This window comes from Syngnathus acus, chromosome 22 (assembly GCF_901709675.1).
Source record: "Syngnathus acus chromosome 22, fSynAcu1.2, whole genome shotgun sequence".
Taxonomy (NCBI): Eukaryota; Metazoa; Chordata; class Actinopteri; order Syngnathiformes; family Syngnathidae; genus Syngnathus; species Syngnathus acus.
In genome coordinates, this window is record NC_051106.1 from 9,010,703 (window position 1) to 9,037,970 (window position 27,268).

Genomic DNA, 27,268 nt, shown 5'->3' on the forward strand with positions numbered 1-27,268 from the left:
GCGTGTCTCTGTATGTGCCCCTCCCCCCCTCGCCACCATCTTGTTCTTGCTACGCTGCATCTTCTGCTGCCTTCAATAAATCTTTAGTTTGTTCCTTCTTTCATCTGGCCTCATTTGGTTTCTGTCTCTTCCCTCCCTTCCTGTGGAACTGATGCCTGGTTAACATCTTGTAACATTTTCCGCCATCACCGTTTTACTACTCTATTTTTATTTGTTAAATCTTGCATTTCCAACTTCACTCATCTTCAAATGTAGACTGGCTTTGGCGAAAAGTCTTGAGGCAACTGCATTTTTATCCTTAGTCCCGTGAAATTTCAGCTTCCATGTTGCCAGAAACGGCATTCTTCCTGTTGTCCACCAGGGGGCAGTGATGCTCCCTGCTTAGGCCCACAGCGTTGACATTACCTGCCAGCTCTCCCAATGTCAAGAGTGTGACACTTAATCTCAAGTGTCTCCTCCTGGCTTTGTGGTATTACCTTCCTTTTTGTCCCGACTCACTGACGGAGCGGCGACCGGGATTAACCTCTCTTCTTCGCCATCGTCAGATGAGGACAAAAGTGAAACGGAGAATGCAACGCTGGGAGTGTGGTCCTCAGAAAAGTTTGTTGCTGCTCTCCCTTGCATGAGAATGCAGCCTTTGAAGGTCACACAAGAGTTGAAGGATGCGGTATAGTTTCCATCATTGCAAATCAATTGAGGTAAAATCCTGAGACTGATTGCATTAGTGTGCACCCCTGCATAAGTGTGCACCCCCTCATAACTGGAATCTAGTTGTCTTCTTTGGACTCCCTGCATTTTGCTCCGCCCCAGCAGCCAAGAGCGCCCGATCCTCCGCTGAATAAGTTAAAATGCAAAGAGATTGCATAATTGGGCAGAAGGCGAATTTCAAAGCCAGATCATCCAAACATGCCAGAGCTTTGCTTTTTAAAATCAAACCCCAATTCCGAACTTGCTATCCATTCATCTTCCACTGGCTCAGCTGAAGGAGTGTGTTTGCAACGCTTAACTTTTAATATTAAGGTCGACGTCACCGGGCTTTGAAAATGGAATCCATGAGGGGGACTTTTAACATCTGGCACCACTTATTGACATCAATATGCGTCTCTTTTCTAATCACGCAAAAACTCGCCACGCGTATACTCACTCCAGCTGCCTTCTCTTTGCTCGGCCTCATTCTGGATAATTTTTGGCATTTGGAACTTGATGAATCCCAGCAAGAAGAAGGGGTTACATGGTGTTAGTGTTACTTGGTGGTACCTGCTTGCAATGGGGGGAAAAAAACAAAAAAACTCCCCCACTAGCGGAAGACAGTACTTTACATTCCAGCCGGACTTTTTTTTTTTCTAAGGATACCGTAACTCTACGGGTCACAGTTAAAGCAGTCATCCCTCCACATCCGAATCCCCTCAAATAGCGTTTAGGCTGTGCAGCTTATGTGATTTAGACTCAATGTCAGCGTGACAGCAGAAGAGCAAAACCGCCTTTTTGCTTCACGGCGGCTGCGTGCCACAACTGGACTGGAGTTGTGGAAGGTATGCATTGCTGCGTTTGGTCGGAACACGACTAAATAAGTCTGACAAATTCGAATTTTCAAATGGCTACTTAAATCCAAAATGACTGACTTTGCTCTTTTCAATAAGACTTTTGACATGTTGGACCATCTAATGGCTACTGAGAATCAAAATCGCTTCTTTTTCTTTTTTTGTGGCTCTACTCATCTCTTAGAGAGACATGGGGGGGTATCCACCCTTTTCCTTACAAGAAAAAAAAAAAAGCAGAGCAGCCAACCAGGAGACTGTCCACCTGTTTACATATGCAGGCCTCTCAGACAGATGTTGAATAATTCATCCCTGCGGGCGGACGACATGCGCCTGTATTTGGGTTACGCTTCTGCGATGTGCGCGCGCGCGCCGTTATCCCTACCCAAAAAAATCCTAGGCTACTTTTCAAGAAGTAGGACACAAAAGGAGCATCATTTTGCTTTTTATGATCTTCACAGCCAGCACATTCTCCCATTTGATAACAAACCTGCAAATCAAATATGGCTGTTAAAGTCCATTTGAAATAATCTTTTTGGGTATGCTATGTGGCATATCATAAATTATTTTTTATTTCGTTGTTGTCTTGATTGTCCTCCAATTGTGGAATGACCCATAAAAGTGATGGAGAGTTTTAAGCAGGGCCGTATATCACCTGACTGGCGACGAGGTGTTCTGGTGACTCCCCCCTCGTCCACCCCCTGCTCTCTCAGTGTCTGGTGCTTTTATGGCGCCGCGTGTTTTTACACCCGGCTGCATGCGCCGCCCTTTTTGGACCCCCATTTGGACAGTGCGGGCCGCGCTCCATCCATGCGTCAGGCGCCACCGCTCTCGCTCGCCATCCATCTTCGCCTCAGCTTTCAAATAGGCTGAACTTTACGGTGCGTCTTAAAAACGCCTTCGGTAACGGCGAGTGGCGCCGGAGCATTGGACGGCTAATTCTTGCTCTATGGACACATCATTAGGTACACCTCTGGTTTCCAGTCAAAGTCGAAAATGAAATGTGCAGTAACGCCAGTCAGCCGTCAGGGGGCGTGACGCAGACTTATGCCTGCTTCCGTCGCAGACAAATAAGTAAGAGGAAAGGAGGGGGGGGCGTGGATGTTGTTGTGGTGGTGTGAGAGCGAGAGCCTCTCACACACGCGGAGAGGGAGAGGTGGAAGGCTGCGCGGTGCGGGGAGCCTTTTTGGACGCGGTGGATTGTACGTGCGTGGGCAGCGAGGATGCGAGGAGTTGGGAGGCATATTCGCTGGATGTATCGCAGCATGCTCTTTGCAGCGTGCACCTGAACGCCGCCGGCGTTGCTGCTGTGCTGGAGCTCCCTTCCAAACGAAAGAAAAGCTTCGCTCCCCGCCTCTTTTAACGCGTGATGCTGGGAGAAAAGTTTGGGAAGATACGCAGACGAAGCCACTCCTCGGCAAGACCAGCACAAGAGCCCCGTGTGAGTACCCCACGAGCACCGCGCACTCCTGCCGCTCCTTCCACTTACTTCAGCGAGACTCTTTTAACTTTCCAGGATGACTTGAGGAGTCGTCGCTGAGGATTCAAGCAGCAGCCAAGACGACAGAGCGAGAAGATAAGACGAGGGTGGGAAAAAAAGCCTCCAGAAAAGAGAGCGAACCTTCACCATGGCAGTCAAGTGCGGAGCGATGGAGGTGCTGATCCTGGCTGCGCTCTCGTGGATGTGCGTGTGGGCCGAGGAGAAGATCATCTTTGACAGGCACTCCGTCTACTGGAACAGCTCCAACCCCAAGTGAGTGCGCCGTTGGCAGCTGGTGCGCATGCGCCTGCTTAATTACCGCTAATTAGAAGGAATTTTGGGCGCACACTTTCATTGGGGTAGGACAAAATTCTTGTTTTTTCAAGCCAAGAGGAGGAATTCAAAGAATTTTTTAGAAATGTTACCGTCATTAAAAAAATAATTAAACATTTATGCTAATTAGGATCAACCCACACTTCATTTCTGTACTAGTAGACATTTTTTCCTCGACTGTGGCATAATGTAAAAGTAAAATCATATTTTAAAAAAGTAAGGAGTAAAAAAAATAGACCTGTTATAATGAAATTTAATTTAATTTTTTACTTGCGGTTCATATTGCACACTTCAGGTAAGGCATCGGACAATTCAAATCGGGCGTGTAGGCGACAACAAATATTTCCCATCACATTTGATGATATTTTTATTTAAGCAATTTAGTAATTTCGCATGTCTTTATAGTCCCAATGCCTACGTCTTTCTTCACCTTATGGCTTTATCTCTCGGTGAAGCAACATGTGGCTCAGTGTGCAAAATTATTTTATTCTCTCTATTCCAAGTAATTGGCATCAACGACATAGGCGAAACCAAAACGACAACTCGTGGCTGTTGTAAATGAAAAACAGTCATGCATTCCTATTGTCACCTGCAGTTGTGATTTGAACAGGCCGCTGCACTGGGCGTGGCTTATTTTTCCACCAGCCATAGAGGCAGTTGCTATCGAACCCCATGAACTCTGCCTAGTGACAGCTGGCAACAATCGCGTCTTGTCGAATGCCATTTTGATGGATGAGCTTGACCTTACAATACCTTCCGCTAACAACCCGGGCTAAACTTACCTTCCCACTTAAAACAATATAACTAATTCTCATGGTTAAGCTGTATTAGAACTTGATTTTAATCAAAACAAATGTATGTTTGATCAGAAAAATGTAGAAATCAAGCAACGATGAGCCCCTGATGGGTTGTTGTTTTTTGAGCTTGCACTTGTGTCTGTGACTACATCACTTCTCCACTGAAGCCCTCTCAAATATTTAACAGGCAAGGGGAGAACATTTTCTTCCTTTCTTGCTCTCTGTCTCCCTCTCTTCTTTTCCTCTCTCTTCACTCTCCTTTTTCCCCTTTCTCACACACGAATGCGCGTGCACATAACGCAAACATCAGCGGCTATGTTGAAGCTATATTCACGGTTGCCGGGGGAGATGTTATTCCGTTGGGTGGTAAGGTAGAGGGGGTGGGGGGCATATCAAAAATGCATTGCAATGAATCAGGACTGTGGCGCTGGCTTCACTGGCTTCCTCCTTGTTTGCTTTGTGTCCATTCAAGACATTGATGGTGCATTACCCACACGACTATTTATATACACGAACGCCACTATGGATTTTTTTTTCCTTTTCCCCTCCGCATCTCGGCGTGCTGGATGTCACTCGCGTTCTTGTTGCTGTGCGATGCTTGTGTTACGGAAATGCACGTGGTCCTTTCAAGCCGGTGGAATACTTCATATTGGGCAAAGTTGTTGGAGTTGTGGTGGGGAAGCCAAGTGTATTGTGAAAATAAAATAGTTAAAAAATATATTACAAGGGACTTTTAGTAATACAATTAGCCTGCAGTGTGCAAAGTGTGCAAAATGGCAAACCTATGTAAAAACTGCCACATTTGAACATGAGTGGGAATGCATTTTTTTTAAATCCAAAATTTGATCAAAACAAAGTATAAAGGATCAATTATAGTGATTGGAAAATTATTTTACACACATAGGCTACACATTTGCCCAATTGAAAATTACTTTGATTGCTCTTTTAATGCAAGATTTTAGAAGGCAGAAAAAAAGCTTAAGAAAAATCAAATACAATTTTAAAGAGTCAAAAAATACAGGTGAACAAAATGGCAAAAGTTTGTTCCATTGAAAAGCATTGGAAATGCTATTTTCGAAACACAAAGAAGTAAATAAATATTCTATTATGATTATAATGAGGGACCTGGATGGGAGGGGGCGTGAGGTGCTCTCCATTTAATTTTAAGATCTGCTCAAATAATCCAATTCAAAACATTCAGGAGGCTTTCAGTCCTTCACACAATCCCATCCATACATTTTGCCGCTGTGATGTCATATGCATGTGACATCATCATCATCTCAATGTAGCGCAACAGCACAGCTGTGCCATATAGAAAGATGCGGGAGTGAAACACTCGTACACACTGACTGGAGGCTGCAAGATGTAGGTCACACACCCACACAAACATCCACACACGCTGTCCATTCAGGTTGCATTTTCTTCTATACACACACACACACACACACACACACACACACACACACACACTGGCCCATATACAAAAAAGAAGCTTACAGGTTATGGGGCTTTGTTCAGCCTGAGGAGCTAATGTGCTCACAAAAATGGCTACTTTGACACACACACACACACATGGGCCAGCTCATTGGTCCAGAAGCAGCATCTCGTCTAATCCCCCTCTTTCTCCTTCAAAAAGGCGCCCCACCCCACCTCACCCCCTCCCGTCCGTCTTTGTTCCCCGCTCGCGCTTCATCTCGACCGTCTTTGAGGACGAGCGCCCCGTCGTTCTCCGGGATGCGCCCGATCTCCTTGAGATTCGTGTGCGCGCACAATGGTTTGTTTAGTCAACTGCAGAGAGGAGCAGGTGTTTCCAAATGCTGACCTCTGACCTATTTGCGGCTCCCTATTTACAATTTGTCATTTTCTGTTGAACCTATTCTCAGCAGTTCATTGAAAAACACATAATAGCCTTGGATAATAGAAAAGTAGTCATTGTTGTGAAGAAAGTACGTCAGAAGTGGTAACATGGGCGAAGGAAAGCAAAATGTGAGCGTTTAAATCGAAACTCTTTGAACGGGTTGAGAAACGCCACAACATTGGTATTCGCTGACTCAGCTTTTCTTTTTGCGTATTTAGGGTGTGTTACAAACTTGCTCGCCACTGAATTGGATTCGGCAAGACAAATGCGAGCTGGACTCGAAGGATTAGCGCCCATCGCACGAAGGTTCACACAAGTTGCAGCCAAACCGAGCGGAAATGTCTGGAAATGAAAGGAAGATTACCGCGGCGAGAAAGCGCTTAAAAGCGCACGGCACGACGGGCCCGGCAGGGGGTCGTCCGGGAACAGGTACGAGGGAGGGGTGGACACAGACAGGAACCGTCTGGAGTGAGAACATTTGAAAGTGTTTGAAATGTGGCTCAAATGTCGTTGATGTGAATCAACAATTGTAGCCACTATTTGGCAAGATCAGTGTGATCCGGAACAGGAGCGCTATAAAACTCATTTTTCTCATATGCTAATGAGGCTAATGAGGCGGGATCAACATATGTTGTGCCTTATCACAACCTTCTGGTCCCCCCCTCCGGCCGGTGTATTAATCTCACCTCCGCTTTAATCCCAAATTTAATCTAAACGCCACTCGAAGGTTTTTTATTTAAGGCCTTTCAGTCATAGCAGCCATTGTCTCATTGTTAGCGGCGTTATTAACATGCGCATATCGTATTAAAGTGGGTACAACAAATCCCCAAAGTCAGGCCCAATTTTGTTTGTTTTGAAATGCGAGCGACACGATTGTCAAAGCTAAGAAAATGAGACACTATCTCAGAATCTGGTTATTCATTTTTCTTGTCTTTGTTATATTTTATTGTACAGACACCAAAGTCTTGCCTTGACGGACAAATTAGAGTGTGGCGATACATAAAACAAAATATGTCCTTGCTTCACATTTTCGCATCCTGAAATGAACTTTTTTTGCCCTTTCATGTCGAATTCTGTCGGGTCACGTTGGCGTACAAGCTAAATCCAGCCTTGAGTTGTTGTTATTTGGGTTCATTTGAATAATTGATGAAACGTTGTTGAGGGGCGGTGCATTTAAAAAAAAAATATATATTTAAAACTGACGGAGGGCGGAGCATTCTCAGAACATCGTCGGTATTCCCGCGTGTCCTTCCTGACGCGGCGCACGTTCCCTTTGATGAAAATCGAGGTTAACTTGCCACATTCTCTGTCTTTGCTCGCTCACCCGCCCGCATCCTAATCCTCTCTCTCCCGCAACATTTGACGAGGCTGTAATGACGGCGCTGATGTTTATGGAGATGACGCCGATAAGCGTAATGAAAACAGAGCGCGGATTAATGCCGCTGATTAAAATGTTGATGTGAGAACAGAGCGATGCTATTGATGCTCGCCGATCATGCCGGCCGCCAACAAGTTGGCAGTTTGAAATGATCTGTCCATTCAACTGAATGGAAATGTCATTAATCTGTTCCAACACACCTCAAAAAATAACCCAAAATGTGGAGATTTTTTTTAATAAGAAAAATAACACTCCACACTATTGTACTTTACAAAAATACAATTAATCGGCTAATATGAGCTCTTTTAAAATTGGCAAAAATGTCATCTGGGCCCTAAATTAAAATTCATCCACATCGCTTGACATGTATGGATTGTACCAGCCATTTATTAGTAGTGTCTTGAGAAGGGGCATACGATACGGCTTTTTCTATTGAATATATTTTATATGATTTATACAGTATATTATTACTGGCCAGTATTTGGCAAAATTTGGTCGGATTTTTACAAAGTAATTTTATAACTAAAAGCAGAAAAAAGTCTACTTTGCAGTGATCCGTGCGTAGTGATCGATGACAGCTTTCATAGCGACGCTAAAATGACATTAAAGACAATGTGATTACACATTTTCACATGATTGAGAAGGCCACGAGAGAAGTGTGTGTGTGTGTGAGTGGATGAGCGGGAGGGAAGGGGGGGGGCTCCGCTCCATTAAAGATTCTCCCTGCCTCACCATCTCCCTGCGGAGCAGGCAAAGAGGGAAGATGTGAGCACATTATTAGTTTTTTGGCAGCTTCCATTGGAAATAGAAAATGAGATTCTTTGCTGATGAGATTGAGACGTCATCCAAATACTCTCTTGGAGATCCACTCCGGTGAACTCCAGCATAGTCGAGGTTCAGATGGTTGGGTATTGGCAAATTTTCTATTCACCTTATTTTGGGTGGCTAGGTATCATTTCTTACATATTTTACAGGTGGTGGTCTCCTAAATGAGGTCAGAGATCAATGCGTGTTCCGAAAGTGCTCCCAAAACACAACGGGGACGGAAAGCGGCGTGAGACTCGCAGGTGGTTCTCGCCGTGACGGGATCGACTGCGGAATCGACGGGGGGCCTCCGAGCGTCGTCGGGAGCTCTGCTGCATACTCGTCGTTTGATCAACTTCAAACGGGGCGCGCTTCCTATCTTTTCCGAGTCGGGAGAGGAGCGAGTGTTTCCTGCAAGCATGCCCACGTGTTTGTGTGCGTGTGTGTTTGCTGACAAAAGCGTTCCGGGTGTTTTTGTTAGTGTAAAATGGGTCAAATCCAAAGACGCTCATGAGCTGCGCTACGCACTTGACTCCAGTGAGTGAGGACTGCAAGTCGAGTCAAAAATGTTCTTGACAATCTAATCGAGGCAGCCCCACGGGTCTAAGCACAGTATTGTGATTCAAATTGCGTTTTTGGAATATGAATGAAGCAGAAAAATTCACCCCGCTCGTTTTGAGCCATCTCAAAGGGTGGCGGCCATTTTGTCTTGTCCTGCCACTTGTTGTTGACTGAAAATGACATCACAGTGCCTATAAGGCCCCGGGGAATTTTTTTTTTCCATAGAATAAGATTTACATCCTCATCATTATAGACTAAAATGACTGCACTTAATATAAATTATAAATTCATAATAAATGAATATACGTCAGAGTGTAGCACTGGATGTCACCTAACCTCAAATGTTACTTTTCGCATCTTTGCATCTTCCTCATCATGTCTTTTCTCTCCACTCTTACACCTTCTTATCTTTTTTTTTTCTTTTGGTTTTGATGTGGTCGGCACTTGTGGGCCTTGAAGATCTGCAGCTCCAGAGAGCTCATTAATTCCATCAACGCGGACGAGTCGCCGGGAACGATGTAGCTGGAAAGCAAAAAAAAAAAAAAAAAAACCCCAATCCGGCTCGCCCCCCTGCAGCCTGTTCATGCGCGTTACAGACGACCGCCACTTTCATTCCCTTCCTTCACGTGTACGTGGCGTGAAGGTGAATTATGGCTTGTGCACGTCATCATGAGATCAAAACTATGCACGTGCGTGCGTCTAGAAGAAGAGAATCATCTTTGATGTAACTACAAACGCCGTCAAAATTAATTAAATTCAATTTCTACTATAGTAACAATTGCCTTGAACACATCAGGGCAACAAAAGTTTTTTTGCACTCAATTTTGTGACGTCAGTTGAAACATTAATATTTTTTCAGTACCGGCGTCACGTGACCAAACGGAGCACCGTCCAAATAAAGCAACTAAAGGGCCCCTCCCAATTATTTGCCCGCCGAGAAAGCAAATCTCGCGTATTTCTCGCCAACCAGGAAAGTTCTGGAATAATCCAATTCCAATAGCTGCGGGCAACATGCACCGTGGATCAAATCCGTGACGGGACGGGCCTTCTCGCTCACCCCAAGGCCACACTCGTGGCCAAAAGCTGCCTTTTTTTAAAAATTTTTTTTAGTACATGCAAATGTTCAGCAGCAAAGATTTTTTTTCTTCAGGCATTTTTTACTTTATCAGTGGAAATTCATCCGTCTATTTTTGCTCTCTGGGGATTTTACTCATTCATATGTCACGTTAATCTTAATAGCACAAGACTTTCTGGTTTTTGTGGGTCTACTCTTGATAGACATGCTAAGTGTCAATGGCTACATTTTCCAAAAATGTTGGAACCCTGAAAAGAGATGTCCACTTTCTCACAAAATGGCCGACTTGTTGTCTTTTCGAGGCAGACCCACAAAAAAATGATTGTTCAAAACCTTTCGGATGAATTTCAGTTTGTGCGCGCTTGTGCTCGATCCAGCCGTTGATTTTTCGAACTGCCGTTTGTCTCCCAAAGTGTCTTTATGTATCAATTTCAAGGAGCTGATGAAACACTCGTGCAAAATAGCGACTCGCTTTGTCGGCCCAGATCCCACAAAATGATACACAACGCCTCTCATCTCAAGTGGAGAAAATCACCAAGCTTCTTAAGTTTACTTTGCATTTTCATTTGGAGGGTGTTGGTAGTTTTAGCGTGCAACACACTTATTTCTCTTTCCTTTACTTCCCTACCATCACACTTTACCATGAAAACTTAAATATTACATAACATGGAAATGTCACTTCACATTATTTCATATGTGGTGAAAATTGGGGAGGTGGATGTGCATCCCCGAGGAGCACAGTGTGTTCCACCTGGAAGCTTCCACTGTAAAGTTACAAGCGGCTTGTTTCAGTGACAGTGACGGACAGCTCGTCCCACCCACTCCCATAGCACCTTGTCGCACCTTGAACTGTTTGCTCTCTCGCTCTCTCTCTCTCTCACTCTTGGAGAGATGCAAACTCTTTGAACTGCGAACCAAAATGCATCGCGGCAAGATGTTGCTGGGTTCCATTCCAGCTTCCAAAACACACACACACACTCGCTGGTGTTGAGATGATGGACAACTCATCACTCCCCCCCCCCCCCCCCCCTGGTTGCAATAACATGTGATATGTCAGGATTGCATTATCTGATGCTCCTCGTCCTCCTCCTCCTCTGAGCTCCTTCGCGCCCATCGCCTCTTCTCCTCGCCTAATGCAGAGAGACAGAGAGGATGTATAATTCATGGACCCCTCTGCCAGTGCACTGTGAGTGTGTGTGTGTGTGTGTGCATGCCCAGCGTGGCTCGTCAGGCCAGAGAGACAAACCTCGGCAAGAGTAGCGGAGCGGAAAGAACAGGTCGTCTTTACGTGTGCGTGTGGGTGCGTGCGCGTTTACATGACTCCTGTATAGGCGTGGTCGCCGTATATGTTTGAGGACGTTGCTGCTGGGTTAAACGAAGCAAGGGTGTGTTTGTGTTGAGTCGCTTTCAGCCCCTTGTGTGACGTGCACGCGCTCCGCTTACGAAACTCTAAAAGCAGGCCAGCCAGCGATTTTGTTTCGTTTGTCTTCTGCCACAGAAGGGCACAAAACGAAAAAGTGTGATGATAACCCTAGAACAGGAAATGCATTTTTTTTGGGATGAATCTTTGAAGAGAAAACGCAACTTATTTGACAGAAAAAAACAACAACACATGTACAAAATCAGACTTGACGGTCACACCCACCAAATATCATGTTGCTAAGTGACACTGTCTTCAGGGACAAAATTTTCAAATTAGGGTACAAGAAAAAAACCTCAACTGAATGGACTAATCCAAAACACGAGACTTAAAAGTGACTGCCGTGATGCTTTTTACGCGACGACATGTCCTTTAATGTGAAATGGTAGTCATACGTGCAGCGAGCAGTATAACGCAGGGGACGTGTAACGCTATAAAAAGGACAAATGGCACTAAAAGCAGGCTAGCGCTCGTCTTAAGAAGTACGCTAGGAGGAGGGAAAGGCTAAAGGCACGAGCCGAGAAGAGAACATGCAGGGACAAAAGGATGAAGAGGGAGGGCGGGCGAGGCGAGGCGGGGGGCTACGCCAGGCTCACTTGCTTCCAATGGGTGAGTGAACATCAAGAGCAGTCAGTTCATGCGAGTCCACGTCAGAAGAAGAGTGCAGCCTTCCTTACATGCCGCACTTTATCCACTCGCCCCGTTTTACTTCCTTCGATATGCTTGTAGTCAGCTAACTTCATCTGTGAGACACGGGGGAGGCCGGCCGGGGTTTGAAATTAAAGAGGAAACCTGAGCTTGCTGCTTTTAATAAACACCGCCAGGACTTTTTATGATAGCGTTCGTTGTTCTGAGTCACACTTTGCTCCACTGTCATGTGGTGTTCCACAAGGTTCAATTTTAGGGCCCCTGCTGTTTTCATCATAATCTTGCTCCCTGTGGATTCCATCTCACGTCCCCCGTGGAGTCTAACTCGGAGAGCCCAGATGCTTTGTGGGACATGTAGTCGATATGCAGTTGACTCGAATCTCACCTCGTATACATTTGCCACGTATTTGATATTTTTAAAAAAGTGTCGGTGCTTCTCCGCAATGCAGCAAGGTTAGCCAGCTCAAACGCCTGATCCCGTCACGTCTTCACGCGAACTCTCCCGTCGACGCCTCTCCATCAAACCTCTCGCCGAGAGGAGTGTTGATTCGGGGGTGGCGATGTGCTCACAGATGAATGGAAGTGATGGGGGGGGGGGGGGGCAATCCTTGCCTCGCTCCGCTGGGAGGTCTCCTGTGTTCCTCTAGACCTTTTGAGTCAGAGTCTTCTGCCACAACAGCTGTCAACCACCTCAGACACTTTATCACTCCACGTTTCCTTCTGCAGCACTTTGCACTTTATTAGCAGGGATGCTTTTATTGGTGCAAGTAGATGATCCAATTAAAAACCCGCATTTCAATTTAATAGACTCCGTTTCACCCCTTTTTGGTTTCTACTCTACATTAGAATTAATATTAACCTTCCACTTAGCTTGCTGCTAGAATTGACCCATTTAATTGCTATTATTTAAATTTCCTTTGCGATCCAAGAGCTCGGGGGGATGTCGGTGTAGAAAAAGGAGGTCATTCCTTAAAATGTTTCCTTTTTTCTGAAGGAAAAGTAAAATGCAAGGTTGTGCCAAAAGATTGTGTGAGCACTTGGTTTGGCTGTCACTTTGAGCCTCATTAGCTACGCTTTAAGTTAAATCAATACACAATACACACGTTCGCACACGGCCTAGGCAGCCGGAGGAATCAGTCTTCGGCAGTGTCCAATTCTTTTAGAAGATGGAGTTGTGTAGAACTTGTGTGTGTGTGTTTTGCTTTAGGGAGTGAAAGAGGCATATAATGAGGTGGTGCAGTTAACAAATGCTGTTGCTTATTCGTCGATACCCTTTTTTCTTCAGTTGTTGTGCGTGCGTGCGTGTGTGTGTCGACAAAAAGTGAAACCTCTCAGGTCATAAATTTCAGGAGGAGAATCCACTTTCATTTTGTCAGCATTCTGAAATTCTTCCCGCAGGAAATAACTGGAATTTAGAAATAATAAGATGCAGCACCGTCGTAAAAAGCTTTATTAGTGTGCGCCGCTAGTATGAACAGGCTAAGTTGTGTCTAACAAAGGTTAGGCCTTTTTTTTTTTTTTCCCTTATGTGGTCACGGCTGCATTATAGATTCAGCATTGATAATCTTGCCAACTGGAATGCGTTTTTGGATGCATATGTATGTAGCAAGCTCTCACTCATATTGAATATGCTGCAATTAGCCAGCGGATTGGATGTAAAAGATCTAACGGCGGTTGACCCGCGTCGACAGCTTCCGCGCGCCATAAAAAATGCATTTGCCGCCACCGCGCTATTTATGGTGTGCAAAATAAGTTACGCAAGACATGCTAGTTTGGAAGCGCTCTGGAGATGTGCCTTCATGTGTGTGAGTGTGTAATGCAATGCACCAGCAGCGCTTGACTGCTAAAGAGCTGGAAAGCCTTAAATCAATACAGCTAATGAGAGTCTTAGAGCGAGGATAGAAAGGCGTTCAACCCCGCCACCTTCCTCCTCTTTCTCTTTCTTCTTCTTTGCTGTAAGATGGCGGCGAACTGAATTCGCTTCACAGCAAGCAGCAGTTTGGCCGAGTGAACGCACGCTCAAGATGCTAAAAAGTTGAGGACTGAAAGAAACTTTTAGACCGCTATATTAACACGCTGGAGAAATAGGTAACAAGTAGCATCTATGTAGCCGTGTAGCATGACATAAATAAGAGAGATGCAGCAACACATGTAGACCGACAATATAACAGTACTCACAGCCATATATTCTTTATCCTCATATTACTGCAGATTACGGAGTAACATTCAGAAGTTGTGGAAATTCTTTGTCTGCATGACTGCATGAATTTGTTTTCTGCAGTTTTATGCAAAAAACAAGAATTTTGATTGAAATTGAGTTAATTAATTGTATTCTAATTTCAGTTCATTTGAAGTATTACCCTACCCGACAAACTGGCAATTTAAATGATTACAATTTAAGATATTGTGTGAAAGAGAATTTTAATCAAACTTTTTTCCTCATTCATTCTTTGTTCATTTACCGGTTTATATGAAATATATTGACCATGCAAGGGACAAAAAGGAAGCCCATAAATAGAAGAAACTTAAAAAAAACAAAAAAAATCAAAGTTAAATGACTTTAAATGAATGAATCGTCAAATGTACCCGGGCAGCAGCGTAATATTCCATGCGGAGACTTTTTTAAACGGACCGGCCGGCTTTTAGGCTTTAATTTAATGTAGCTCGCTGCTGCGTGGAAATCAATGGCTTCTAATTGCACTCGCACGCAATCCATCAGAGTCAGGATCAAGTGCGCTTCGCCGTATGTCGATATCACATCAGTTTGGATGCGGAAGGAAAAAAACTAATGTCTTTGCAACCTCCGCACACACTCATGCACATAAGCAAGATAAATGTTGCTCAAGTTGGTAAGCAAGCCAGTCATTTGCCATCTGCGTCTTGAGCACTAATGGCCGTCACTCCCCCCCCAAACAAATGGTCCCAAAGTGCGTTATTATCCGAGCGTGGCGCAGAGGCATTTAGTGTTGCATGTCCATTATGTTGCCGACTGCTAAGGAAAATAAGGTCTCGTGGGTGTGAGGGGGGGTCGGGGTGAAGGAGTCCAAACTCTTCCAGCTGAGGCTCAAACAAGCTGGATTTCTCGGCAGAGGTCCGAGTCAGTACACAAGCTGGTTTTAGCTAACAAGGGCCGCTAATGTCGTTTTGAGTCATTAGCGAAGACGCTCCATCAATCGACGAGAACATTTTAGCGGCGCGTTTATCGGCGTCCCATTTGACAAACGTTGGCAGAGGTTCCCGTGTTGTTATTCACTACACAAACTCGTTTCGGGTCAACGCGTGTTGGGTTAACGATCGCTGGCGTGGTTTTGAGTTATTAACGGAGACGCTCCTTCGATCCACGAGAATATATTGAGAACGTAGTTATTGATTGGTCAGTTGACAAATGTTAAAGCCTTGGCAGAGGTCTCGGTGGCGTTGTTGAATACACAAACTGTGTGAGTCGAGTTACCCGATGGCCGATGGGGATATTTTTAGTCATGAAAGAAGACGCTCTATCGATCCACCAGAACATTTTAATACCACACTTATTGATCTCTCACTTGACAAATGTTTAACCCTCGGAGGAGGAGCGCGTGTTGTTCAGATTACACTCCGCAGAGTAACAATTTGTTGGGTCACCAGCACCCAATGTTGTCGTTTTGTGCAATTTACAAAATACACTTTTGATCCGAAAGAACATTTTTAGTACTTATTGATTTCTCACCTGACCATTTTTTAAGCCGCGGGAGAGGTCGGAATGATGTTGGTCAGTACAGTGAACAGGATAATAAAGTTTTGAGTTATTAATGAAACGATGCTCTATCGATTAATGAGCAAACATACATTGATTGTACCGCAGTTGAATTGGATCTACTTGTTGATTTCTCATTTGACAACCTCGGTAGGGGTCTCGTTTTTCTCAGCAACAATCGATTCCATTACAAATGGTGTTGTTTTTACTTTTACTGGTGTCCCGCTCTGGCTCTATCTTAAGCCCCTTACAAGTTCTCTTGAATTTCATCCGAAATATTGGCAAAACCGTAACGACTGTGGGTCGGATTTTAAGGGCAAGAGAAGAGCTCCCACGCTCCAGACAGCGTCACGTGCGCGGCCATCTTTTTTTTTTGCGGCACGTGCAGGGGTCCAGGGATCACCCAGAATGCTTTGCCTGGTATTGCCCCGCTGCTCCTTTCAGAGCAAGCGAGGGCGCCTGAGAGGGCCGTCCCCTGCCAAAAGATGGGTCAGGGGCCCTCTTCGCTGCCAGCATCCTTCTTTCACCCGGGACTCTGTCTCCCGGGGCAACCCTTTCTTGTCACCCGTGTTTGTTTCTCTCGGCCCGGGTGAAAGAGGAACATGAAAGCGGGAGAGAGGGTCAGACGAGCCTCTCCAATTTCCTCTCCACGCCTAATCTGATTGGCCGTCAGAATGGTGAAAGGAGCGCCGGATTGGAGGACGCGGGCGGGGCCGGGTTTGGCGGGGGCTCCTCGTGATGAGGGAGGAATTTGGGCCCCTGTGGACGTCTTTGGGGGACGTTGAGGTGTTCACGGATGCGCTCGCCTTGCAACCCGAGCCTGCCGAGGCCAGAATTAGGTGGCCGGGAGGTGCCAATGAGGTCCGTAAACATCCGAGTACGGATCGAGCCGGCTCATGAATGGTTGCAAATCTGCGTATAATCGATGCCCTTTGAAACGCGTTCAAGAGACAAATAACAAAATGTTCGCAATTTAAAACAAATGAATATTCAATGTTTTCATGGAAAACCAAGGGAAAATGATCTGACCGGCATTTGTCAATTTCAGTTTCTGGAATGACATTTTTAGTAGGCCTTACTCCAGACAAAAAGTGTTGGGAGAAAAAAAAAAAAGTGTTGAAAAGATGAATGACTGCGGAATGTGTTTTGATGTCGAGTTGGGCACCCGGGGATGCGCCGAGGAAGACATGTTTGGAAAGCCCGTGAGAGCGCAAACACGACGTTTGCGCGCTTGCGTCTTTGTATTCCGGCACAAAGACTTAAAGGCTGGACTAATCCAAAAAAAAAAAAAAAAAAAAAGAGCAACTAATGCACACGTCCATGAAGCTTCCCCTCTGAGGATGCCCAACAGCACTCCTCATTCTGTGAGGTCCTTTGTTTGCCCAATTTCCCCCCGCCCGCGCCAGACCCCCAATCACAGGGCCTTAATCCTAACGCCGCTCTTCCGCCGTATTAGCGACCGTGTCTCCGATTTATTCTCCTTTTCCTTCATCCTGTCCCATTACTCCCCATTTTTTCACCTTTCCAGCCAAACGACTTTTTTCCAGTTGAAAACAAAGTTTGACATGATGACAGTAAAAGTGTTTGCGCCGATGCAAATACATTCTGTTTTTCTTACTTGGAAGCATCAGCCAGCCTTTTTGGGAAAATTGCATCATCCCCTTCTTGCAGTGTTGCAATGCTTTTGACTTTATTATTTTTTTTGCATGACTGGTGGTGTTCTCTGATTGGACGTCTCCCATTGTGGCACTTGCAAATGGCCTGTCGCCTCTCATCTTTAAAGCCATGTAGGTCAGCTCTCGATTTTGCGTTCTGGTGGGAGGGAAAAAAAAAAAAAAAGTAGAGGATATCTGAGAGAGAATATTCCAGCTATCAATCCTGTATGTGTTGCTTTGTTACCCCCCATTCTTCCCATCCATTCCATTCACAAGTGTTTGGCACCGAGACAAGATGAGAGAGGGAGGGGCCGCCGGTTTAGAGGAAGAAAAGCGTATCGGTTGCACCTAGAGGGTTCGGCAGTCAGCGAGAAAGACAACAAGAACACAATGCTTCCTATGTCCGGCTATCTGCCTTGAGGGATTTGCTTTGTGTATAGAGCAAATTTTTCCTTGTTTATCAGATGCACATACCTCAGGTCAAAAATTCCCAACATGGCGGCTAAATCTTGACTTCTTCTTCTTCTCCTTTCTTGTCAGATGCAAAAACGATGCGAACATGATGACGCTAACACCCGCGAGCACACAGATGCTAACTGTTAGCAGCACTTATTTATGCACGGCGGGTATTCCGTAACGCTCTGATGCGTGCCGGCGCCCCGCACGAGAAGATTGGCGGGCCGTGTGCAGCCTCACGCTCCACTTGGGCACCGACGCAGACAAAGCTCCACCTGCACGTAAAATCGCTCACAGATGGGTAATTGATGCACAGCGGAAGGCACGAAAAAAAAAAACTGCATGCACGGCGTGCATGGCGGCGACTCCAATTTCCCCGAGGTTACAGCATTTTGACATTGAACACGGCGGAGGGAAGTCGGCTATTAGCGTCCATGAAGGCTGCTAATAAGGGGCTGAGGTAAATGAGGCTGAGGTTAACGAGGAGGGGGGCTCGTGTTGGAAAACATCAGGGGGGGGCACGTTCACGCGGATGAAAAGTGACTTCCAAAAAACAACAAATCGGGAGAAGCTGAGGATTTGAGCTAGCGTCGGATAGCTAGAAACTTTTCGATGTTGTCTTTCGATATTAAAAAGAAAAACATTCTTCATTCCAGCCCCCTCTCCAAAAAAATGCTCGTAATGTCGTGTTACTGATTCTAATCGTCCGACCTCAGCGTTTCCCATGATTGGCACTCGAGTAGGCCGACCAGGTGGTTGCTCCACAATGTTGTGCGCCGAATAGTTCTGTGAGGGCGGCATCGCGCTGTGCGGTCGGTCTGGAAGGACAACGCGTCCCTGATGGCTCGCCTCGCATTTGATTGCTCCTGATTGAGACCGAATTGTAATAAAAGGGCGGTGTATGATTTCCTGGTGAGGGAAGTCAGCTGCAGTCATTATCATGGAGAAAGTGAAAGGGGGGGGGGGGCAGAATCAAAGCCGGGTTCGGTAAACTTTTCCTGAAGGTCGTCCTGGAGCGCGGCAGGGACGGGCCCAGGGGGAGCTCCGATCAAAGGCCCTGCTTTGTCGGCCAATCAAACGGCAGGAAGCGTGTCATCTTGGGCGGACGCGATAGAAGAAGAAGAAAGCCAGCCGGCGCGCTTTTGCTATCCCGTGAGGTGGCTACAGGCACAAATCCTGACCTGTTTTCTTGTTTTGTTTTGTCAAATTTCACCTCCAGTGATGTTAATAATCGTCCCTGTGCTCCAAAATGAAATATGAATTACGAGTTAGTGTCATCTGAAAGTACTGGGAAACTCCACATATTCAGTGTGCGCCATTTGCAAACTTGTGAAGCCCGATTGATTGATTGATTGATTGATTGATTGATTGATTGATTGATTGATTGATTGCATAAACCGCCCTCCATCATCGTGGCTTCCAGGTTCGCAGTTAGGCAATTTTGTGAAATTCTTTGCACAGTTAACTTTTAAATTTTTAGTACAACTATTGTTAATATTGCCTGTATTTCCACTGTCAACCACTTAGATGGCGGCATATTTTGTTGCATATTGAATATTTATCAGCGTTTTTTTGAATAATTTGGGGGGGTTAATTAACAGTAGGATATTTTTAGGGTCTAAAAGAATGAATTTGGGCAATCAAAACAAAACATTGGGGGGGCTTTTACTGTTTGCATAGTGAAGCACTATTGTTACTGTCAAGGTGCTACTCGTGCACACTAAACCAACGTTGTTGGCTACTGTTTACACAAGGCCTTGCTCTGGGAAAGAGCTGCCGTGCCTCCCGCAGCAGCAGCAAGGAGATGGAGAACGAGGTGGAGGGGGTGGTGGGTGGGTGGGGTCCGATGGAAGTCTGATGCAGCCCGAGGGCGGGAGCGCCGGTCACTCGGAATCAGAGATGAGGACGGAGCAAAGGAGCGAGGCGGAAAGGGAATGCGAGATGAAGGCAGAGATGGACTGGATTGGGACGGGTGGGTGGATGGAGCAAGGTGGGGGGGGCAAAGTGGAGCAATGCGGGCCACACTCAGGAACAAAGGAGGTTAGCGGGAAGATTGGCAGGAGGGGGCAGCGGAGGGCGCTGGAGAAAATAGAAAAAAGATGGAAATGGAGTGAGCGGGGATGAGTGGAGGAGGGGGGCCAAAATAATCCCAGAGTCTCCCTTTGCTTTTCTCTTTGAGGATCCTAATCTATACAAACACACACACACACACACACACACGCACACACATAGGGCGGAAAGCTACATGTTGAAATAAAGTTTATTTATTTAGTGGCGAGTCTTTGTTGGGGGTCCCTGGAGGATGAGCCAAGGTCAAAACCACTTAAGAATGTCCCTTTTATACTTATGTAACCTCTCTGGCTCTCTTTTTTTGTATCTCAACTGCATACTCACACACACACACTCAACACACACACACATGCACGCATACTAATGCAGCAGGGGGAGTGCATCGATTTAGCATGGTGTGCAAGATTCCCACCACTGCCCCGATATGCAGATTAAAGACGGAGCAGAACGTGTCTATACACACACACACACACAAACACAGTCTGCTCTCCAAGCTTTTTCCCTTGCCGAGTTCAGGCGGGTTATTGTCATTATGCATATTCATTTTACGCATATTCATAATTGGTTCCAGACGTTGAGCAGTTGTGACAGTGTTTCACCAAGATGTTGCACTTGTGTGTGAGCGTTCGTGTGTATTTGCGTCCCCCTGTTTCCTTCACGTGAAGCCTCATCCTGATGAGGACCCTCAGTGATTTCGGCAGCTCAGAATTTGTGCCAGACATGATAACACAATGAATAAATAATGAAAAGTACATTTTATCCCACCAGGAGATGCGGAAAGGGGGGTGGGGGGTCGAGTGCGCCGCATCTGCCCCGGCATCACACCAATCCCAGACCAGGACAAAAAAGTTTACAACGCCCCGCGTTTTTTATTTAATGCTAAAAAGCATTTCTATTGTCATTCTTAAATGAGAATTGAAGTCACTGAAGGCCCAGGTAGCAAAAGAAAAGTTTCCTCGCTCTCTCTGTGGGATTAGAACTCCAGGAAAAAAAAAAATGCCAGTCACGTAACTAAAACATTGTTTAAAAATATCCCTGAAATAAGACAGGAGTGGACTGTATATAAATCAGCCTGGCGCACAAGTTGAGTGCGTTTCCTATTTTTTTGGTCTGTTCCGCACTTTGTTCATGCCCGTGAAAGCCCCCCCGGCAGAAATGCGAGGGCTCCAAGCGTCACGCTCGGATCAATGCGACATGACACAAGGAAGCTTTTGGAACAGATATTTATAGACTGTGCTGGAATAAAAGCCCCCACCACACAATAAAGGTGGGATGTCAAGGGTGGTGCCACACTAAAATATATAGACAAGAACACACACACACACACAAATGGACAAGTGGGGTCCTCCATTATTAGAACAATGCCATTTTGCATTTTTCATCGGTTTAAAAAAAGGGCTTCCATTCTACTAGGAAAGTGGCTCAAACTATTTATAAACCTTCGGGATAACGATTGGAAAGTCGTCTCCTGTCTCGTGATTGGCCGAGAACACATGAAAGAGTCAATCCGAGCACTCGCATAAACACCTAATTAGCATTACCCCTCCACAAACCGTATCGTACAGTGCCGCTTTGAACAATGCAGTTGTCATTTTCGCGCACACATACACACACACCTACTAATCCACTGTGTGGTTGCTCAGAGGCATCCCCCTCCCGTCCCCCCGCTTTCTACTTCCCCCCTCATCATCATCCAAACTGTCTCCAAATAACACTTTTAACACATCATAATACTTTTAGAGGGGGGCTTCAGGGTGTGTCTGTCTGTGCACGTGTGTGTCGATGCGTTCTTGTTTTTCTATGTTAGTGTGACCACCAAGTCGAGGCATCTTCATTTCCATTGCCGAAAAGAGTAGCTACAAATGTCCGTGCGGGAATATGAGTGTCTAAACATCGGTTCCGGCTCGCCTTTGACATTCTGCCGATATTCTTCTTGGCGATACAAGAAAAAATAGTGACATGGTTAGCGTTGCACGTGTAGTAGGGTTGTTTGAATGCACATGTGCGCCCCTGAAAAAAAAGCCGAGCAAGCAGCGCTTAATTAATCAACATCAAAAGACGCCATTAAAAATGAATGGAACCCCGAGCAACAGTTTGGCTGGAGTGAATAATTCAGGCAGCAGCGCACCCCCGTGCCCACTCATCTATTAGACGCCATCATCATAGTGCCCCCCCACAGGAATTGTCGGCAAACAAGTGCGGGCCGGCCGGCACTCCCGGGCCGTCGTCACTCCTCTGAGCGGAACGGCCATTAGTCTCAGCGCTGACCGCAGTTACGGGGCCGCGCTTCCAAATTAAGGCGCCCGCGCCGATTCCAATTAACGGCCTTGGAGGAAGCGCTTCTCGCTTTAATAGGAAAAGTCGCTGAGATGAGAAGATGTTGAACTCTTCAAAGTCTCCAATCCACTTTGAATCTTGAATTTACATTTAGTCCAATGGCTATGTGCGATAAATGCTAATATTAGCATTGAATGTTAGCTGGACGCTGAACTACGTGGTACAACACGTCCCAGCAAATTTCAGTGGGTGAGGCCTCACGGCAGAGCCGAGGGTCAAAGTGCAAGAGACGAGTAGAAAATTGTCTTCTTTTGTGTGTTTGGGTTTTTCATCTCCTTTTAAAACGGAACACAGCTTTTTTCCCCCACCAGTGGCCAAACCTTGACCCTACAAATAGGCCTGCTCTCGGGCGGCACGAGAAGAAAGGCACGCACGCAGTGACACACACACACACACACACACGCACACAAATACACACAAGCGAAGCCTCTAGCCCTTCCTTTCATTGCACACAAACGCACTCACTGCCTCGAAAAAAAAAATGTCCCTGAACACAAGTTCACAGGGGGCCCTTGTAGCTGCACTTCTATCAACATCCACACAGTATAGATTCAATAATAGCAAAAATGTGAGTCACAACCTCCTATTTTTTTAAATTAATGATTGCCTTAAATGCCTCAAAAATTCTTTGATTTCCGAAAAATGCACTGGTGTGTGTGTCAAAAGCGTAATGGATGGATGTTTAAGCTCGAGTAAGTGTGTGTTTGTGTGTGTATGTGTAGACTTGTTTTGGTCACGGTGCTTGAACACGCTGATTAATGCTCACAGAGCGATGGCAGATGGAGGGCGAGACAATAAAGTAGAAGGAGGAAGTAGAAGACGATGACAGGAAGGGAGACGAGGCGAATGTGAAAGCGGGAATTGTAAAAAAAAAAAGCAAATTTTGGTAGCTAGCTTTGTAAAGGCTGTAATGTATGCGTGGATTGGGGAGGAATGGCGTGTTTGGGTGAGGGAGAAAGGGAAGCTGGTGTTCGAATTTAGGCAGATCTAAGGCGGGAGGGAAGAGGATTTGGATTATTTGAAGAGGAAGACGAGGAAGGCAGAATTTGGAAAATGTAAATGTTATTCAAGCATTGGATATGCCGCAAATAATATGAATAACTGTGGATGCTAACATGCTAACATTGTAGCCCTGCCTCATATTTATCAAATAACGGAGGCTTTTAAAGCAAGTTCTCCTTTCATGATTTCAGCGAAGTTGCCATGACAACATTTTAGCTTTATCAGCCGTTGTCGAGCTTGTTTACAGGAAATTGTCGCTTCTCAAATGGATTTAACAGTCAGGGAGCGGAGATGGGGAAACATAACAAATGTTGCTGACCTTCAATTTGCGGTTTGAATGCGTGATTGCTTGCAAGTGTTTATATCGGCACTTGACTGCTGACATGAACTTATAATTGACGAGTTTGATTGATGCGGACTCATATTTTTCTAGGATTTGATCCAGCCCTCATTGGATTCTCCGCCAACGCGTGTTGATTGACAGCCAGAACGATGTCTTGGTAAAATAAATACTTCAAGCTGCCGGGATGAAAAGTAAACGGGGTTGTTTCACACCGACTGCGAGGAAAGACGACATGTCTGCAGGGTTGCTGACGGGGATGTTTTTTTTTGACAAATTCCCATCACTTCGTCTTTGCCATGACTACTCCCGCATACGTTCGGTGTCTACGCTGCTCTTGTCTGTTTTCTTTGAATGCCCATCCGTTCGTTGAGTGCTTACCTGCTGATGGGCGGAGTTTCGCCACCGCACACCCGCCCGCCCATTGGGTAACAGCTGCCGCCGTCGGGAATGAAGATTGTCCCTGATGTGCTTTGTTATGTTAATTCCGCTCTTGTTGAGTGTCTGATGTTTGATTGGAAGGGCGTGTTTGACTGGCGGCCATTGAAGCCGTTAAATTTGCTTTGATGAAACCGACTGAAATGGCACTCAGCAGGTTTTAATTTGGGTTTAAAATGTATTCAAAGCATGCAGGAAAGTTAGTGTAAAATGGCAGCGAGACACACAAGAAAAATAAATACCGTAATTTTCGGACTATAAGTCGCACCGGAGTATAAGTCGCACCAGCCATAAAATGCCCAGAAAAGTGAAAAAAAAACATATATATGTATATAAGTCGCTCCTGAGTATAAGTCGCCCCCCCACCCAAACTATGAAAAAAAACCGCGACTTATAGTCCGAAAATTACGGTAAATGCATTCTGCTCATTTTGAAAACAAACTGAAAGGGAAGGGAAATTCCATGCTAACCATTTATGCAGTAAAAGAAGACAAATATTAAAACTAAGGACCTGAAAGTGCACTAAAATCAAACAAGGTTTCGGACAACGAAGCTGATGACAAGTCACATAGTGGAAGCGACGGTGTGAAATGACGACGAGCGAGTAGGAAGAAAGACCATTAGCGAGTAAATGATGTCGAGGAGCGACGGGAGACCAGATGAAAGCGTTGCAGTTAATTGACACGGCGAGTGACGGGCGCCGGCGGCAACGTAACACTAACACACATTGGCAAAAAAACAGCCTGCGGCTTCTCCTCGCCAAAAAACACTAACGAGATGAACATTTGCATTTTCTTCCAAAAAGTGGAAATGGGCGAGCTTGTTCCGCAACGGGATCGGCAACTACATCGGCGACGTTTTGTGGGAGCAAGAGTGATGCTCATTACTGTCGGCACCGCAAATGCTGAGCCGGTCGCTCCCGGCAGAAGTTTTGTGCTTGCAGAGGTGCAACTCAAATGTCCAACTTTGCCAACTTTTTTCTCCCCCTGTCAGCTGGAGAACAAATATGAGATGTTCCAAAACCTAAAATAATTCTATCCACACTTGAGTTTTCCTTGAGTTTAAAAAAAGTTTTTTTTCTTCTTCTTCTTACAGGGGCTGTTCAAAAAGTAAACTTTTCAATATTTGGAGTCACAACTTTGAGTTTCTTTCGACTTGTATATTGTTAGGAAGGTGCGTTACTGTGCAGGCCTCCCTAGCTGCCATTAGCGTTACCAAATTGTTGCAGTATATTTCACAGCTCATAAGCCATTTCGTTTGAATTTTGAGTGTTTCGGGATTCTAGTTTGGCAAACGGTTAAGCTTAAACCTCTCAGTGTTTTGAGATTGTTGTTATTCCCGGCGGCTCTCAGTAGCTAACCTCTGCAAATAGCGGGAGCTCACTGGCTAATATTTTGTGTTTTGTGTATGTGTGTGTGTGTGTGTGTGTGTGAGTGTGTGTTTGCAGGCAGGTGTGATAAACATCCACTTCTTCAAGCGAGAGTCTTTGATCACAGTCATGCTGAGATGATGTTGCATGCACAGACACACAAACACGTGCTAGTACCTATTTCTTGATGTCGACTTTTTGGTTAGCATTTGTTGGTTTGGATCTCCAGTGATCAATTTTTTTCATTTGAAGCTCAAGCATTTAAGCTTGACAAGAAGTGAAGAAGCAGACGGCTAGTTTAGCTTCTACCCCCAAGCGCTCAGCGACTGTTCTCACTCGCTACTAAATATATGCAAGCGGGTCAAACATTTGGAAGCATTTTGCATGTTAAAAGAAGGCCATGCTAATGACACACGAGCGAGTGTGAGTGCATTCTCGTGTCGTTTTTGCGGATTCCGTTTTGAACGACACACACACTCGTGAGGCATGAAGCACTTTTGCACTTAGGCTACATTGTCAGCATTTTAGTAGCCTAATGCAGAACAAGCGCAAGAAGCAGACATTTTTATTATGATAAACTATTTTTTGGGTGGGTCCAGGGGACTTGAAGTTTTATTCTTATGAAGGCCTGTTTGGTTTTTTTACAGCGAAAAAAATCCTTTATATCATTATTTTAATTCTGTCAACTAAATTGTGTTATGAGGGACTTTAATTTTAATTGTCAGTTTGATTTATTCTTTATGGCAATTAAATCTGCTTTTAGGGGCTAATGCTTCTATTCCTTTTCTTCTTATTATGATCATTGCACCATGTAAAGTGCCCTTTGGCGGTTCTTCAATTCTCACGTTTAGTGCGCTAGCAGCCAAATTGGCCGTATTTCATTCCAAACGACTTGAAAGTACGGCCGGCGCTCGTACGTCTTCGTACGGCGGTCCACTGCGGCGAGCGCTTAAGTGGCTGCAGACTGGCGTGCATCACAATCAACAGGCGCGATGGACACCAGCACAAATTGAAATGAACCAGAGGGGGAAACGAGAGGCCTCGGCACTGGCGAGCTTTATCCCATCTGCTTCCTTCTCACATTCCACGCAATCTCATTATCCCGCCGCTTCTTCTATTGTGCCGCCGGCCGGCTTCTCCTTCCTCGCAGATTTCCCCCTAAAGTGCGTTTAATGGCATTTGATTGGGAGAGCCGAGAGGATTGAGCCCAGCTCCCGGCGGCCGGATCAATGCCTCCAAATGATCCGTTGCCTCGTTCCTCCTCGCGCCCGGCGAGGCGTGAAGGCGCTCATTTCACATCCAACTCACTTCCACCGTTGGCCCTGCGGGAAAGCCACCGCCGTCGTTTCTTGAGAAGGATAATTCGTCCCAAAGCCCAATAGCCGGCCGGACCTGAAATGTCTCCATCGCCGACGATCAATGACTGTCAAGGAGAGAGAGAGAGGGAAAAAAGTGAATTTATTTAAGAAGAACCTTCACCGGTGCACTTGTTTGGCTGACGACTTGATCTTGGGTGCGAAAGAATGTCGGGCAAGGCGCAGTGATGGCGCCAAGCAGAATATTGTCTTTTTTGACCTTGTAGACAACCAAATGAAAGATTCCTTCATGACGCTTCAATTTCTAAATTGAGATCATTTCTCTTTTGTCGTGCATTTATGGCGACAAACGCTTGGGACGATCGAATTGCCTGAGCTCGCCACGTTGGTGAGTTTCCGTGTTCCGTGAGCGAATCTGAAAGAGACTCAGTGCTGCCAACTGCTGGCCAGTTTTTTTATTCTTTAACTTTGCGGGGTTTTTTTTATGACCGACAGACCGGGCTCCTTCCATTTCCATAAAAAAACATTGTCGTTGACAAGACAAGTTCAGTCATTTTGCTCGTGCTGACATTTACATTTTTTTTTCATTTATTTCTTTTTCAATCTGTTTATTTCTGCACTCAACATGACCTCCATTTGTCAACCCCGGCTCACCTGCTT

The 27,268-nt window shown here is 45.5% G+C and overlaps 1 protein-coding gene across 1 annotated transcript in view; it reads left to right on the forward strand.

Annotated features, from left to right (window-relative positions):
- Positions 1 to 2,642: 2,642 nt before the first annotated feature.
- Positions 2,643 to 27,268, forward strand: part of efna2a (ephrin-A2a) — a 30,593-nt gene continuing 5,967 nt past the window's right edge. Inside the window, exons 1-2 of the mRNA XM_037241413.1 lie at positions 2,643 to 2,979; positions 3,055 to 3,291. Coding sequence (XP_037097308.1) covers positions 3,167 to 3,291 — 125 coding nt within the window. The 5' untranslated portion in view covers positions 2,643 to 2,979; positions 3,055 to 3,166. The remainder of the gene's footprint in view (positions 2,980 to 3,054; positions 3,292 to 27,268) is intronic.